This window comes from Pseudophryne corroboree, chromosome 3 (genome assembly GCF_028390025.1).
Source record: "Pseudophryne corroboree isolate aPseCor3 chromosome 3, aPseCor3.hap2, whole genome shotgun sequence".
Taxonomy (NCBI): domain Eukaryota; kingdom Metazoa; phylum Chordata; class Amphibia; order Anura; family Myobatrachidae; genus Pseudophryne; species Pseudophryne corroboree.
This window is the reverse complement of record NC_086446.1, coordinates 83,389,240-83,406,757: the sequence shown is the minus strand read 5'-3', so window position 1 is coordinate 83,406,757 and position 17,518 is coordinate 83,389,240. Positions and strand designations below refer to the sequence as shown.

Sequence of the window (17,518 nt, the reverse complement as noted above, 5' to 3'; positions counted from 1 at the left end):
ACATGGCCTTTCATTAACACATTCATTAAACATTATGCCATGGATACTTTTATCTCTCATGACGCTGAATTCGGGCGAAGGATTCTCCTGTCCAATCAAGAGCGTCCCCACCACTAAATTGTTTTGGGAAATCCCAATGTTATCCTGTGGATAACGTGGACCCTGCTGGAGAAATATACGTTATGGTAAGAACTTACTGTTGATAATGGTATTTCTCCTAAGTCCACACCCTGACGCACCTGATTTGAGGATCCTTTTACTCACTAACCTCTTCCTTGTTGTACGGAAGTGTGTTCATGTGTGTTCTTCTCGCCTGATTAGGGCCATCTATGGCCTTAAGCTTTGGGAATACAACTGATTTGCCTGAGCCAGATGGCGGGTATATATGGACGGGCCTGTTGCATGCTGGGAGGCCGAAAAGCTTTGACCAATTGGTGCAAATCCACTGTCGCTTCATCATATCCCAATGTGATCCTGAGAAATACCGTCATCAACGTTTAGTTCTTACCATAACGTATATTTTTGAATGTTTTGTTTATTGTTTAGGGTACAGCTCTGCCCACTAGTAAGGTAGAAGATATATAGAAGAAGAAGATACATATGTGAGGAGTGACTAGCAGTCTAAGGAGGAGGAAATCCCTACAGATATCAGCACAGGTGAGTAATAATCACTTTTCTCTGACGTCCTAGTGGATGCTGGGGACTCCGTCAGGACCATGGGGAAATAGCGGCTCCGCAGGAGACAGGGCACAAAATTTAAAAGTTTGACCACTAGGTGGTGTGTACTGGCTCCTCCCCCTATGACCCTCCTCCAAGCCCCAGTTAGGTTTTTGTGCCCGTCCGAGCAGGGTGCAATCTAGGTGGCTCTCATAAAGAGCTGCTTAGAGTAAAAGTTTTATTATTTTCAGTGAGTCCTGCTGGCAACAGGCTCACTGCAACGAGGGACCTAGGGGAGAAGAAGTGAACTCACCTGCGTGCAGGATGGATTTGCTTCTTAGGCTACTGGACACTAGCTCCAGAGGGACGATCACAGGTACAGCCTGGATGGGTCACCGGAGCCGCGCCGCCGACCCCCTTGCAGATGCCGAAGTAAGAAGAGGTCCAGAAACCGGCGGCTGAAGGCTTTTCAGTCTTCATGAGGTAGCGCACAGCACTGCAGCTGTGCGCCATTGCGCTCAGGCACACTTCACACCGGCGGTCACTGAGGGTGCAGGGCGCTGGGGGGGGCGCCCTGGGCAGCAATGTTAATACCTTTCTGGCTAAAAAGAATACATCACATATAGTCCATGAGGCTATATGGATGTATTTCACCCCTGCCAGGTCTCAGAAAAACCGGGAGAAGAGCCCGCCGGAATAGGGGGCGGGGCCTATCTCCTCAGCACACAGCGCCATTTTCCTACACAGCTCCGCTGCTAGGAAGGCTCCCAGGCTCTCCCCTGCACTGCACTACAGAAACAGGGTAAAAAACAGAGAGGGGGGGCATTTTTTGGCGATTGTTATATATATTTAAGCAGCTATAAGGAAACAACACTTATATAAGGTTGTTCCTATATAATTATAGCGCTTTGGTGTGTGCTGGCAAACTCTCCCTCTGTCTCCCCAAAGGGCTAGTGGGGTCCTGTCTTCTATCAGAGCATTCCCTGTGTGTCTGCTGTGTGTCGGTACGTGTGTGTCGACATGTATGAGGACGATGTTGGTGTGGAGGCGGAGCAATTGCCGGTAATGGTGATGTCACCCCCTAGGGAGTCGACACCGGAAGGATGGCTTTGTTTATGGAATTACGTGATAATGTCAGCACGCTGCAAAAGTCGGTTGACAACATGAGACGACCGGCAAACCAAAACGCCCTTTGCCTCAGTCGGTCGACACAGACCCAGACACGGACACCGAATCTAGTGTCGACGGTGAAGAAACGAACGTATTTTCCAGTAGGGCCACCCGTTATATGATCACGGCAATGAAGGAGGCTTTGCATATCTCTGATACTGCAAGTACCACAAAAAGGGGTATTATGTGGGGTCTGAAAAAACTACCTGTAGTTTTTCCTGAATCAGAGGAATTGAATGACGTGTGTGATGAAGCGTGGGTTACCCCTGATAAAAAAACTGCTAATTTCAAAGAAGTTATTGGCGTTATACCCTTTCCCGCCAGAGGTTAGGGCGCGCTGGGAAACACCCCCTAGGGTGGACAAGGCGCTCACACGTTTATCCAAACAAGTGGCGTTACCGTCTCCTGATACGGCCGCCCTCAAGGATCCAGCTGATAGGAGGCTGGAAAATACTCTAAAAAGTATATACACACATACTGGTGTTATACTGCGACCAGCAATCGCCTCAGCCTGGATGTGCAGTGCTGGGGTGGCTTGGTCGGATTCCCTGACTGAAAATATTGATACCCTGGATAGGGACAGTATTTTATTGACTATAGAGCAATTAAAGGACGCATTCCTTTATATGCGAGATGCACAGAGGGATATCTGCACTCTGGCATCAAGAGTAAGTGCGATGTCCATATCTGCCAGAAGAAGTCTATGGACACGACAGTGGTCAGGCGATGCGGATTCCAAACGGCATATGGAAGTATTGCCGTATAAAGGGGAGGATTTATTTGGGGTCGGTCTATCGGATTTGGTAGCCACGGCAACAGCCGGGAAGTCCACCTTTTTACCTCAAGTCCCCTCCCAGCAGAAAAAGACGCAGTCTTTTCAGCCGCAGTCCTTTCGTTCCTATAAGAACAAGCGAGCAAAAGGACATTCATATTTGCCCCGAGGCAAAGGAAAGGGTAAGAGACTGCAGCAAGCAGCCCCTTCCCAGGAGCAGAAGTCCTCCCCGGCTTCTGCAAAGGCCTCAGCATGACGCTGGGACCTTACAAGCGGACTCAGGGGCGGTGGGGGGTCGCCTCAAGAATTTCAGCGCACAGTGGGCTCACTCGCAGGTGGACCCCTGGATCCTGCAGGTAGTATCTCAGGGTTACAGGTTGGAATTCGAGAAGTCTCCCCCTCGCCGGTTCCTAAAATCTGCTTTGCCAACGTCTCCCTCAGACAGGGTGACGGTATTGGAAGCCATTCACAAGCTGTATTCTCAGCAGGTGATAATCAAGGTACCCCTTCTACAACAGGGAAAGGGGTATTACTCCACGCTATTTGTGGTACCGAAGCCGGACGGCTCGGTAAGACCTATTCTAAATCTGAAATCTCTGAACCTGTACATACAAAAATTCAAGTTCAAGATGGAGTCACTCAGAGCAGTGATAGCGAATCTGGAAGAAGGGGATTTTATGGTGTCCTTGGACATCAAGGATGCTTACCTTCATGTCCCAATTTGCCCTTCACACCAAGGGTACCTCAGGTTCGTGGTACAAAACTGTCATTATCAGTTTCAGACGCTGCCGTTTGGATTGTCCACGGCACCCAGGGTCTTTACCAAGGTAATGGCCGAAATGATGATCCTTCTTCGAAGAGAAGGCGTATTAATTATCCCTTACTTGGACGATCTCCTGATAAGGGCAAGATCCAGAGAACAGCTGGAGGTCGGAGTAGCACTAACTCAAGTAGTGCTCCAACAGCACGGGTGGATTCTGAATTTTCCAAAATCCCAACTGATCCCGACGACACGTCTGCTGTTCCTAGGGATGATTCTGGACACTGTTCAGAAAAAGGTATTTCTTCCGGAGGAGAAAGCCAGGGAGTTATCCGAACTCGTCAGGAACCTCCTAAAACCAGGGACAGTGTCTGTGCATCAATGCACAAGAGTCCTGGGAAAAATGGTGGCTTCTTACGAAGCGATTCCATTCGGCAGATTCCATGCACGAATTTTTCAGTGGGATCTGCTAGACAAATGGTCCGGATCGCATCTGCAGATGCATCAGCGGATAAAATTGTCGACAAGGACAAGGGTCTCTCTGCTATGGTGGTTGCAGAGTGCTCATCTGTTAGAGGGCCGCAGATTCGGCATACAGAACTGGGTCCTAGTGACCACGGATGCCAGCCTGAGAGGCTGGGGAGCGGTCACACAAGGAAGAAACTTCCAGGGCGTGTGGTCAAGCCTGGAAACGTCTCTTCACATAAATATACTGGAACTAAGAGCAATCTACAATGCTCTAAGCCTGGCAAAACCTCTGCTTCAGGGTCAGCCGGTGTTGATCCAGTCGGACAACATCACGGCAGTCGCCCACGTAAACAGACAGGGCGGCACAAGAAGCAGGAGGGCAATGGCAGAAGCTGCAAGGATTCTTCGCTGGGCGGAAAATCATGTGATAGCACTGTCAGCAGTGTTCATCCCGGGAGTGGACAACTGGGAAGCAGACTTCCTCAGCAGACACGATCTTCACCCGGGAGAGTGGGGACTTCATCCAGAAGTCTTCCACATGATTGTAGTCCATTGGGAAAGACCAAGGGTGGACATGATGGCGTCCCGCCTCAACAAAAAACTGGACAGGTATTGCGCCAGGTCAAGAGACCCTCAGGCAATAGCTGTGGACGCTCTGGTAACACCATGGGTGTACCAGTCAGTGTATGTGTTCCCTCCTCTGCCTCTCATACCCAAGGTACTGAGAATTATACGGCAAAGGGGAGTAAGAACGATACTCGTGGCTCCGGACTGGCCAAGAAGGACTTGGTACCCGGAACTTCAGGAGATGCTCACGGAAGATCCGTGGCCTCTACCTCTAAGAAGGGATCTGCTTCAGCAGGGACCGTGTCTATTCCAAGACTTACCGCGGCTGCGTTTGACGGCATGGCGGTTGAACGCCGGATTCTAAGGGAAAAAGGCATTCCGGAAGAGGTCATCCCTACCCTGGTCAAAGCCAGGAAGGAGGTGACTGCACAACATTATCACCGCATTTGGAGAAAATATGTTGCATGGTGTGAGGCCAGGAAGGCCCCGACAGAGGAATTTCAACTGGGTCGATTCCTACATTTCCTGCAAACAGGATTATCTATGGGCCTCAAATTAGGGTCCATTAAGGTTCAAATTTCGGCCCTGTCGATTTTCTTCCAGAAAGAATTGGCTTCAGTTCCTGAAGTCCAGACTTTTGTAAAAGGAGTACTACATATACAGCCCCCGGTTGTGCCCCCAGTGGCACAGTGGGATCTCAATGTAGTTTTGGATTTTCTCAAATCCCATTGGTTTGAGCCACTCAAATCGGTAGATTTGAAATATCTTACATGGAAAGTAACCATGCTACTGGCCCTGGCTTCAGCCAGGAGAGTGTCGGAATTGGCGGCCTTATCGTATAAAAGCCCATATCTGATACTAGCGATTTGGAGGATTCCAAGTTGCTGGACGTTGTCAGAGCATTGAAAATATATATTTCAAGGACGGCTGGAGTCAGAAAATCTGACTCGCTGTTTATACTGTATGCACCCAACAAGCTGGGTGCTCCTGCTTCTAAGCAGACGATTGCTCGTTGGATTTGTAGCACAATTCAACTGGCACATTCTGTGGCAGGCCTGCCACAGCCTAAATCTGTCAATGCCCACTCCACAAGGAAGGTGGGCTCATCTTGGGCGGCTGCCCGAGGGGTCTCGGCATTACAACTCTGCCGAGCAGCTACGTGGTCAGGGGAGAACACGTTTGTAAAATTCTACAAATTTGATACCCTGGCTAAGGAGGACCTGGAGTTCTCTCATTCGGTGCTGCAGAGTCATCCGCACTCTCCCGCCCGTTTGAGAGCTTTGGTATAATCCCCATGGTCCTGACGGAGTCCCCAGCATCCACTAGGACGTCAGAGAAAATAAGAATTTACTCACCGGTAATTCTATTTCTCGTAGTCCGTAGTGGATGCTGGGCGCCCATCCCAAGTGCGGATTGTCTGCAATACTTGTACATAGTTATTGTTACAAAAAAATCGGGTTGTTTATTGTTGTGAGCCATCTTTTCAGAGGCTCCTACGTTATCATACTGTTAACTGGGTTCAGATCACAAGTTGTACGGTGTGATTGGTGTGGCTGGTATGAGTCTTACCCGGGATTCAAAATCCTTCCTTATTGTGTACGCTCGTCCGGGCACAGTATCCTAACTGAGGCTTGGAGGAGGGTCATAGGGGGAGGAGCCAGTACACACCACCTAGTGGTCAAACTTTTAAATTTTGTGCCCTGTCTCCTGCGGAGCCGCTATTTCCCCATGGTCCTGACGGAGTCCCCAGCATCCACTACGGACTACGAGAAATAGAATTACCGGTGAGTAAATTCTTATTATTACAGAGAGGAGTCACATACTCTCCTTGTTCTGTCACTACAGCAGTCTCTTATTCTAAACCTTCCTCTGTCAGTACAGAGTAGTGAGGACATTGTATCTGCCCAGTGGGGGAATCAGGAACCATCAGACCCTATTAGACTTCCGTTGGTAAATTTACCAATGGTAAATTTTTAATAGATTTTAAATCAATATTTCTGCATCGGGGTTCATAGGTTCCACAGGGAACATCTGTGTGTAGTGGTGGATGAGGCATCCGGGCACCAAACGGTTAAAGCTTTAGCTTTCCCAGGATGCATAAGTTCACTCCTCTACAAGCCCGCCTCCAGGCACTGGTAGCTCTGTTTTTAGTTTGTGCCTGCAGTGATAGCAGGTGCACTAACACCTGAAAGCTTTTTTAATTAAAAATTTTTCTTGACTTTTCTCTCAGAGCTGGAGTCGCCCTGACTTACAGCGCTGCTGCTGCTCCATCACCCCCCCACGCCGGCGCCGCATTCTCCCGCTGGCTGAGCCCGGATACTTGCGGCGGGGTCTTCCATGGCTCTGGCACCTCTGCGGCTTGTGACCCAGGAAAGAGGGTTGCCCCGAATGACCTGCCATTAAATTGCGGTCTGAGGAGACAGACCGCGGTGCTGGCGTAGACACTGTCTGAAAGCAGGGACCCTACTAGACCAGCAGGGCAGAAGGGCACAGGTCTAGGTGTTTTAACATCTGATTAATAAGACCCGCAGTACCTGGAGTTATGGACCAGCATAAGGGAGGAGGCGCTGGACCTGTAGTCCCTGTCCCGACTCTGGGCGCCATCTACAGCAAATTTCTCTCCCTTGAGCTTCCTCACTCTCCCTTTTCCCGGGAAGCCATCTTACAGCATAACAGCAGTAGGTTTCCGAGATTGCTGGGCAAGGTCTCCCTGTAGAATCACCTGAACAGGCTTACTTTTTACATCACTTATATTATCCTACCTGCCTCATAAGGCTGTGTTAGTGATATAAGGGTCCATTGCAGTATTGTCTAACTTTCTGCATTGAGTGAGACTGTGTGCCTTGTTTCTGCTGTCTGGTTTCTCTTTTAGTGTATCTCGGATATCTATCACTGCTATTCATACCCTGAGCTCAGGTGCTGTCTGGGTTGGTACTCACAGAACGTGTGTGTGTATGTATATATATATAACAGCGGGCGGTGCGGCACTCCAAGCGACTAAAACAAACTGGCAGTCAAGTCCTCTGTGCAGACAATGTTTCAATGCAGTTTATTGATGCATTTTCGTCAGGTCAATACAATCAAACAAGTGAACTCACCTAAATACCCAGAGAAACCGGCGTCCTTTCCCGCGCGTCCGGAGCTCAGGCACCCGCCAGGCCCGTCAGCGCTACATAGTGACGCAATCAAACAGTGCCTATCAACATGGATACATAATACACAACAGCGCTCTGCACGGAGCATACACAAAACATGTATATATGCCAAGGCAGTGTATTGTACATCAAAGCAGAAATCAGAATATGAACACATGTATAGCATCAGCTTATACTACTATTATTAGTTATACTATTATTAGATCTGATGATGATGATGATTGATTATTATTATTAGATATTATATTATTAGATAGTAGATACAATTATTAGATCTGTGTTGCAGTCACACAATTCCCTGTACTTTGTGTATTTCATTTATTGTACTGTATTCGCTCACTTGTTTTTCGTCTATATCTAACAAGAAAGGGCACAAACAGGCTGATGCCCCTCTATTACGCTCCTGTAGAGTGTGCTCAGCCAGTTTATCTGAGGAGGACATGTTCAATGACGGTCTATGTGCTGTTTGTTATACACCTCCCAGCCATTCTGCTGCTCATGGCCCCCGTACAGGAGCCTCCATGGGCAGCCTTTTCAACACTCCTAGGTACTCTAGTGGATCGCCTTGCGCCCCCTATGGGCCCGCCTGTGACTTTACACCCTAATGTGGTACCTATGGTAAATCTTCCTTGGGCGTATAATTTGTCTAATCAGCTGCAACATTTAAATCCGTCTCTGAATAGATGTAAGACTCCCCTAGGACACAAGGTGTCTCTAGTCTTTCTAAGCGGGCTACTTCATCCTCACAATCCACACTACTCTCTGATGTTTCCTCTAAAGAGGAGGGGGAGCATACAGCTCTTTCTGACACAGACTCCTGTGTTGCAGAGTAGGACGCCCCTATGTCTGTAGATGTTCCTGCCCTTATGGATGCTATTAAGCATATCCTCAAACTCACAGACAAGGAGGAACCCACTACTGTGGCTAGGAAAACCTGATATGTTTAAAAAGCAGAAGGTGTTTAAAGCTGAAAACCCTGGACTTCTCCGGGTAATAAGTTCCCTGTCTCTAAAAGGGCCTCGGCCCGTTATACTCTACCAACAGAGATATGTAACAAATGGGAAAGCCCACCGCCTGTGGATTCTCAGGTCACCCGCCTAGTGCTATCATCCACTCTACCGGGTACTACTGTCACCTCTCCGAAGAAACCGACAGATTTCAGGCAACCCTCAATAAGTTTATTTACTCTCTTACAGGGGACGTTCATAGACACACTTTAGCTGCTTCTTGGGCCACAAAGGCTATAGAAGCTTGGGCTCAGGAAAGCATCATCTGAGGTGAGATTGTTGGCCGCTAAGGCGTCTGCCACACCCATTCTGGTGCACCGTATTCTATGGCTGAAGCCTTGGAAAGTGGACCTAGATTCCAAGAAGATATTTTAATTTATTTGTCATCAACAAAACATTGAAATTATCATATAAACATGCAGTAAACATATTTAATTAAAAATTAACCCAATCCATTTTGGGCATTTAATACACGGACAGCTGTTGGGGAAAAGAAAACTGTAAAGCATACGTTTTGTATGCGTACGTACACTCCTGAATAATTTTTTTTGAGGGTAGTCTTTCAAAAACCGTGTAATTTGGATGACTGGAATCTGCCAATATACTTCTAGCTTTTTATCACTCTATTTTCATAAAGGTCATGTATACTCGGCAGGGACACACCAATGATCCTGCCTGCAGTCCTGACCACACGTTCTAAGGTGATCGTCTCAGCTACAGTACAGTTCCCGTACCAAACTGTTATCCCATAAGTCAAGACACTTTCCACTATACTGCGATAAAACTTAACCAACATATCTATGCTCGAGCAGGCAGCCTTAAGTCGCCTTAATAAAAACAGGCGCTGCTGCGCCTTCTTAATTAAGAAGGTGCAATTTAAAGACCGAGTTAAATCACTAGAAATAGAGATGGACATTTAAATGAATCCACCTCCTCAATTGGCATACCGTCCAAGAGCACAGGAGGTAATGATCTTTGACTACCTCGCCTAATATCGATTACCAGCTCCTTAGTTTTGGATGTATTTAGGAGCAAGCAGTTGTTTTTTTTACTCCATTCTAACAATTTAAGAACCTCGTGCCTATAAGCAGCCTCATCATTATCACTTATCAAACCAACAACAGCCGTGTCATCCGCAAATTTCACCACTTTTTTCCCTTTTTTTTCAAAATGTTTTTATTGGAGTTTTAAAATTTTAATTACAATAACAACAGACATTACAATTGTAATATCAAATAGGTATATGACAGTACAGAATATCAAGAAACAGAATTTTGTTACTAAGAATATAAAAGTCGCGAAAACATTTTTGGTAACTATCAATGTACAGTTGAAAGATAATGACCAGTCTCTTAAAGGGAGGAAACAAAGATAAACTTACATTGTCTCCGAACAACAAGGGGCCTTTGCTTTTTCTTTTAAACATCATAACTTGAGATATACTTATACCAGAACAATTACAGAATAGGTTGATAAATTAACATAGAAAGTGAAATATACCATTGTGCTTTGTTACAAATATCAACCAGACCAGTATGTATATTTTTGCTTAATGTGTCATAATGATAAAACAAGCACAATAGAAATTACGAATAATCATTTACACAACATTTTATGCAATAAAATATAAAAGGCACCGTATACCATATAATTGAGGTAACCAGGTTAGACACCGTTACATATGTAAACTTAATAGAGTAAAGTTTGTAATGGATAGAGCTGAGCCAAAAGCAATATTTATGTCCAGAAACATTAGCCGTAAGTGTCAATCATGGATAAGAAAAGTGGTCTGAGGAAAATCACAGAGATTCAATGGGAAAAAACAAGCTAGCCAAATACGATTACATAGACAAATCTCTTTAGACATCAGCCCTCTCCCTGTTTAGGAATGACAAAGGGTCAATTTGGAAAAACAGGGAGAAATGTCACCACTTTAACAGATTGAACAGCTGAAAAACAGCTGCCCCTTCACAGGGGATATTCTTTTTGTGGAAGAATTAAATAAAAGTGCGTCTTTGGCGGCAGCCAAGATAGCTTTCCTTCCTCAGAAAAACCCGGCTAAGAAAGCAAAGAGTACTACTTTTCGCTCCTTTCGGCCTCAGGGAAGGCGAAAGGTCAATCATTCCCTAGACAACCTTGCCAGTCCAAATCGCCCAAGACCAAACCGTCCTGGGTGGCACGTCAACTGGCTGCGAAAACAGACAAGCCTGCACCCTTATGGGACGGGCTTCCCCCTGGGGCAACCCAGGGTGGGAGGCTGACTTCTGCACTTCGCTCAGGTTTGGCGCACGACCACTTCAGACGCTTGGGTGCTAGAAGTCGTCTCTCACTGATACTTTATCTTGTACAAGGGACGTCCCCCTCACCAGTACTTCACCCCGTGCCTGCCATCGGACCCGATAAAGGCACAAAACTTCCAAGTTGTGGTTAGTTCTCTCCTACACTCTGGAGTAATTGTGATAGTTCGTCAATTCCAGAAGGGTAAAGGCAGTTACTCTATTCTGTTTTTGGTCACAAGTCCCAACGGGTCACTCCGGCCTGTTCTCAACCTCAAATCTTTGAACAAGTTTGTGGGGGTATCCAAGTTTCATGTGGAAACTTAACATTCAATAGTTCTGGACATGGAACCAGGGGACAACAAGGTCTCTCTGGATATGCAGGATGCGTATCTGCATATTCCTATTGCCACTAAACACCAGCAGTTTCTGCGTTTTGCTATTGGCAGCCTACACTACCAATTTCAGGTTCTGTCGTTTGGCCTAGCCATGGCTCCTCGCATTTTTATGTCGTCAGGGAGTGCAAATCCTTCGACTTGCTAATTATGTATCGGGGGTATACCGCACTGGGGAATAATAGCGTATATAATAGATAGTATCGTAACCAAAGTGTAATGAGTAAGAAGAGAAAACCAATGTTTTCTAATTAATCTTAGATTTGGTGGTGCACCCTGAGTCAGTAATAAAGCATGTAACAGGAAAAGAGAAAAGAAGACTCTTGTGGGTGCACTCTTGTATATGTATGTATAGACGTCTCAGAAGAAACAATAATCTTAAAAATTTATAATTTTTATTAGCAAAATCAATAAAATAGTAGTAGGATATATTGTCAAAATGGATACAGAAAAAAAGGGGGGTAGGGGAACACAGAACAAATGTTAACAGTGTAAATACTAAATAACAGTTCTGGACTGCCTGGGTTAGAAAATACAGAATAATCACAACTGAAAGCCTGAAAAAAACTATATGAGTCCTGAATAGGTATATGGATCAAATTGCACCTAAATTAGGTTAAATAATTTGTCAGCTGCATCTCTTGTGAGTAGTATTGAGAGGAAAATAGAACAGGCTGAATAAGCAAGATGAATCTGCTGTCAGTGTTAGACGCTGAGCATATCTGTCCAAGGACTTCTACTGAACTGAGTATTCCTCAAGAGTCTCCCACTTGAGTACTAACCCAGCCCAACACTGCTTAGCTTCCAAGATCGGAAGGATTCGGGCGTTGCCAGTGTGGTATGAAAGTAGAAGGAATATTCAATATCAAGGGCTCTGGAATCACTAATGAGAGTTCACGAATTTAGGAAGAAAGAAAGAGTAGATAGATATTAAAGAAGAAAATGGGGGATCTGCTGCCAGTGTTAGACAGGGATGAATACCCCTGAATCAATGGTGAGAGTCCTGAAAAATAGAAAAAGTCGGAAAACACGCCTGGATCTTGATACGGTCATCTCCTGTGTACACTGTACCCTGCCTCTTACCAGTGTGTGTATGTATGTATGTATATATATATATATATATGTCAGCTGCAGTGGCTTGAATTGATTAGACAAAGCTGTGGTCCATTTACGAAAAATTGTGCTGGTATTGGCCAGGATCATTAAACTAATAGTGAGGAGCAAGTCCCGATCTTGGAGCAATTGAAAATTGGATAAGTTATGTTCACCCCTGTAAGGTGGATAATTTCTCACCCATTGATGGTATTTGCGCTGATTCCCGTAGATGGTAGTGCAGATAGGACTCCAAGTGGCTGATAAAGTCCCCTTCCTTATGTGTACAGAGGAGGCAGACAGCAAGTCCACAATAGCAAATCTGCTGACGGGGCTTCTTGAGCATAGCAGCGGTCGGTCGATGTTAAGAATAACCGATGCAATGGGCGGCAGGGGGTGATGAGTTATTTTTTCCAGCAGCGGACCCACAATATCTGTAACCCACAGGTTCAGTCAGACAACACCACCACAGTGGCATACATAATCCATCAAGGTGGCACTCGAAGCCAGGTGGCAATGATGGAAGTGTCAAAAATCCTTGTTGGACGAAGCGCCCTCTGCCAGCCATATCGTCAGTGTTCATTCCGGGCGTCCTAAACTGGGAAGCAGATTTCCTCAGTCGCCAGGACGTTCGCTCCGGAGAGTGGAGACTTCATTCAAAAGTCTTCCAACTTCTGGTGGACAGGTGGGGTCTACCGGACGTAGATCTCATGGCGTCTCAACACAATCACAAGGTTCAGTCTTTGGATCTTGAACCAGGGATCCTCAGGGAGCATTTGTGGACGCACTGGCTGTTCCGTGGAACTTTCATCTTCCTTACATATTCCCTCCGGTGTCACTCCTGCCCAGGGTACTACGGAAGTTCAAGCAAGAAGGAGGAATGCTGATTCTGGTCACTCCTGCATTGGTTCTCAGACCTGCAGGGTCTCAACAGAGCGTCCCATCCTACTTCCTCAGTGTCAAGACCTACTCAGACAGGGCCCTTGTCTCTTCGCAGACCTGGCCAGACAGGCTTTGATGGCGTGACTCTTGAAGCATCGCTCCTGAGGGCCAAAGGATTACTGAGCCAGTTGTTCAGACTATGCTGAAGGCCTGCAAACCAGTCTCTGCCCGGATTTATTACAGGGTTTGGCATTCTTACTTCACGTGGTGTGCTGATAAGAATTACGATGCCGACAGGTTCAGAACTGACAGAATTCTGGCTCTTCTGCAACAAGGCCTAGACTTAGGTTCTTCGTCTCGCCTCCCTCAAGGTACACATCTGCCTTGTCCGTATGGTTTCAGAGAAAAATTGCAGCTATACCGTACGTCAGGTCTGATTTTTCACCGTAACACGGCAATTCTACGAACTTGTCCCGGCTATTTACCTAAGTTGGTGTCCTCCTTTCACCTTACCTAAGAGATTGTGGTCCTGGCCTTTCTCTTTGGACTTGTCAACCAAAGAATGTTCTTTGGATGTGATAAGGGCTCTCTGTGTTTATGTGGACAGGACAGCTTCCGTTAGGCGTTTGGATACCCTCTTTGTCCAGTTTGGTTTCCACAAACGTGGCGGGCCTGCGAACAAGCAAACCTTAGACATATGGATTAGAATGGTGATTACACTTGCTTATGAGCAAGCTGGTCTTCCAGTTTCGATTAAGGCTCATTCTACTCGGTCTGTTGGACCTTGTTGGGTGGCTCGCCATGGCGCATCCGCAGAACACGTTTCTGAGGTTATTATCCTTTAATTATATGGCGCCACAAGGCTCCGCAGCGCCCAATTATAGAGTACATAAACAAATAATCAAAACAGGAAAACAGCAACTTACAGTTGAAGACAATATAGCAATATAGGATAAGTACAGGGTAAATAAACATAGCTACATCAGCAGATTACATGGAAATAAGTATCAGGTGGTGGAAGCCTGCTGGATTGGTGCAGTTGAGATTATTAAAGTAAGAAAAAGGATAAAACACATGAGGGAAGAGGGCCCTGCTTGTGAGAGCTTACATTCTAAAGGGCAGGGGTAGACAGACAGGGGTGACAGAGAGGTTCTATGCCTTTGATACTTTCGCCTCCCAGGATGCTTCCTTTGGATGCTGGATTCTGATATCCGCTAAGGCGCGTCCCCTTTCTTGAGGAACTGTTTTAGGACATCCCTGATGTTTCCCTGTGGAAACCAATGTATCCTGCTGCAGAAAAGGAGTGTTATGGTAGACTTAATATTGTTAACACTCTTTCTGCGAAGTACACAGAGTTCTACAGGGCAGGGCACCAACTCTGACAGACGCCTAGCTTCTTTGGATTTGTATGGTATTAGCCACTAGTACCTTCTCCTGTCGTAAAAATGTGTTCTTATGTGACTAACATCTGCCGTCTCTCTTGCCTGCTCCTGCATTGGACTGGTTAACAAAACTGAGCTCTCAGTGCCTGGAGGCGGGATTATAGAGAAGGCCCCTATGCATCCTGGGACAGCTAAAGCTTTACCTGTTGGTGCCTCTGGATCCAGATCCACTCTACACCCCGATGTTTCCCTGTGGAACACTGTGTTCTTCGCAGAAAGAGTGTTAACAATGGTAAGGCTACTATAACACTTCTTTTATTGTATTTCCAGCAGATGGATATAACGGAAGAAATATATCCCAGGAACATCTCGTTTTAGCTCCAGACTGTGAAATAGAAGATATCACAAGAGATCCTCCAGGAGAAAACCCTTTTACCACAATTGTGCATCCAGTACTTCACTGTGCAGATATGTCATCGGATCCCTCTAATCACAATCCTATAGATGCCAAATGTTTTTCACAGGACACAAAGCTTATTGCCCAAAAGAACCATGGGAAGCAATTTACATGTTCTCACTGTGAGAAATGTTTTAGCTATAAATCAGCTCTTGTTATACATGAGAGAACTCACACTGGTGAGAAACCATTTGAATGTTGTGAGTGTGGGAAATGTTTTGCAGTTAGATCCGCTCTTGTTACACACGAGAGAAATCACACCGGTGACAAACCATTTAAATGTTCTAAGTGTGGGAAATTTTTTACATTGAAAGCATCTCTTGTTTCACATCAAACCGTTCACACTGGTGTGAAGCCTTTTTCATGTTCTGAGTGTGGGAAATGTTTTAGAGACAAATCAGCTCTTGTTTTACATGAGAGAACTCACACAGGTGAAAAACCATTTTCATGTACTAAGTGTGGGAAATGTTTTACACAGAAATCACATCTTGCTGTACATCAGAAACATCACACAGGTGAGAAACCATTTTCATGTTCTGAGTGTGGAAAATGTTTCAGAGAAAAATCACATCTTATTGTACATGAGAGAAGTCACACAGGTGAGAGCCAATATTCATGTTCGGAGTGTGGGAAATTTTTTATAAATAAATCATGTCTTGTTAACCACAAGCGAATTCACACTGGTGAGAAGCCATTTGCATGTTCGGAGTGTGGAAAATGTTTTCCCATCAACTCACATCTTCTTAGACATGAGAGAATTCACACAGGTGATAAGTACTTTTCATGTTCTGAGTGTGGGAAATGTTTACGTGACAAATCAGCTCTTGCAATACATCAGAGAAGTCACACAGGTGAGAGACCATTTCCATGCTCTGAGTGTGGGAAATGTTTTATACAAAAAGTAGCACTTGTTTCACATCAGAGAGTTCATACAGGTGAGAAGCCGTTTCCATGCTCCGAATGTGGGAAATGTTTTACAAAGAAATCACAACTTGTAGTACATCAGAGAGTTCATACAGGTGAGAAGCCATTTGCATGTTCTGAGTGTGGGAAACGTTTTAGTGAAAAAGCAGCTCTCGTTATGCATGAGAGAATTCACACTGGTGAGAAACCATTTCCATGTTCTGAGTGTGGGAAATGTTTTTCGGACAAAGCTGTTCTTGTTACACATCAAAGAAGTCACACAGGCGAGAAGCCATATTCATGTGCAGAGTGTGGTAAATGTTTTTCAGACAAATCCATTCTCATTACGCACAAGAGAAGTCACACAGGGGAGAAGCCATTTTCATGTGCAGAGTGTGGTAGATGTTTTATAAATAAATCATCTCTTCTTGAGCATGAGAGAAGTCATACAGGGGAGAAGCCATTTTCATGTACTGAGTGTGGGAAATGTTTTACACGGAAATCATCTCTTCTTTCACACCAGAGATCTCATACAGGTAAGAAGCCAATCTCATGTTCTAACTGAGGAAAATGACAGTAACCCGATCTTGTTAAACACTCCATTATTCAAACAGGTGAAATATAGGAAAGTATTTTATCTAAAGAACAAATGTGATGTAATATTTCTCTTGAGAGGTGCTTAATTTAATTCACATTTTTAGTTTTTGATATATAAATGGTTGAGGTGGCAGTTATCTTACAAGATAATTGTGACTTTGAATTCTATTATCCAAATGGCGTAAAAGAGTGTAGGAGTACATGAAGTACTCAAGGGGTTAACTGAGGGTAATTTCCTATTGACTATAGAACATATAACCTGACAGACAAGTTCCTTCCATAAACCTCATCCAGGAATAGGCTAATATACAACAATGCCAGTTGCTCAGAGAAAGATGAAGCCATAAATGAGCACTGATATCCAACACCGAAATTGTACATCAGTTAGCAGCGGATGGGTGTTCCTAGAGCTTCAGGTGGAGTCCCAGTATGTGTATATTTGTGTGTCTATAGTAAGTGTCTGGTTCTCTATTCTGAGCAAATATGTTATGAACAGCCATCTTTTTGAAGTGTCATTTGTTCTGTATATATTGATGTCATAAATGTTACATTAAAATATATAACTGTTATTTTCTTTTGCATCACTTTTTGTTAGCATTGCTCGGATGTCATCGCTCAGGGTTTGATTTGTAATATGTCGACATAGAATTGTGATAGTGCTAGTTAGGAGATGTGTGTGATATCACTGGAAGAGGTATCTACAGTGGAGCTTGAAAGTTTGTGAACCCTTAAGAATTTGTTATATTTCTGCTGAAATTTGGCCTAAAACTACCACATATTTTTTTTAGACAAGTCCTAACAGTAGATAAAGAGAACCAAATCAAACGAGACACAAAAACATTAGACATGCTCTTTTTTTTTTTTTTTGTGGAAAATGATCCAATATCACATATCATATTCAGATCTTTCCGCAACATTGGTGCACACACAATGGTGTTTACTTTAAGGGACAATTGAAGCAATAATATATAATATATA

At 44.9% G+C, this 17,518-nt stretch overlaps 2 protein-coding genes and 1 pseudogene across 3 annotated transcripts in view; 2 read left to right on the top strand and 1 right to left on the bottom strand.

Annotated features, from left to right (window-relative positions):
* The first annotated feature begins 567 nt into the window (after window positions 1-567).
* LOC135054821 (gastrula zinc finger protein XlCGF26.1-like) lies at window positions 568-17,109 on the top strand. 2 transcript variants are annotated; one of them, XM_063958196.1, is made up of 2 exons: window positions 568-657; window positions 14,914-17,109. In XM_063958196.1, the coding sequence occupies exon 2, from the start codon at window positions 15,054-15,056 to the stop codon at window positions 16,506-16,508; it is 1,455 nt and encodes a 484-aa protein (XP_063814266.1). In that variant the 5' UTR covers window positions 568-657; window positions 14,914-15,053; the 3' UTR covers window positions 16,509-17,109. The 2 variants fall into 2 exon arrangements, with proteins under 2 accessions (XP_063814266.1, XP_063814267.1); XM_063958197.1 differs by having other exon boundaries at window positions 570-657; window positions 14,917-17,109.
* LOC135054819 (gastrula zinc finger protein XlCGF26.1-like) overlaps window positions 575-17,518 on the top strand; it is a 135,193-nt gene continuing 118,249 nt past the window's right edge. Inside the window, exon 1 of the mRNA XM_063958192.1 lies at window positions 575-657. The gene's annotated coding sequence lies outside the window, so the exon portion shown is untranslated. The remainder of the gene's footprint in view (window positions 658-17,518) is intronic.
* On the bottom strand, window positions 11,961-12,079 carry LOC134898193 (5S ribosomal RNA; annotated as a pseudogene).

Bases quoted from the DNA above. Each gene is read 5' to 3' on its own strand.
- LOC135054821 (XM_063958196.1), top strand. From the start codon at position 15,054: ATGTCATCGGATCCCTCTAATCACAATCCTATAGATGCCAAATGTTTT.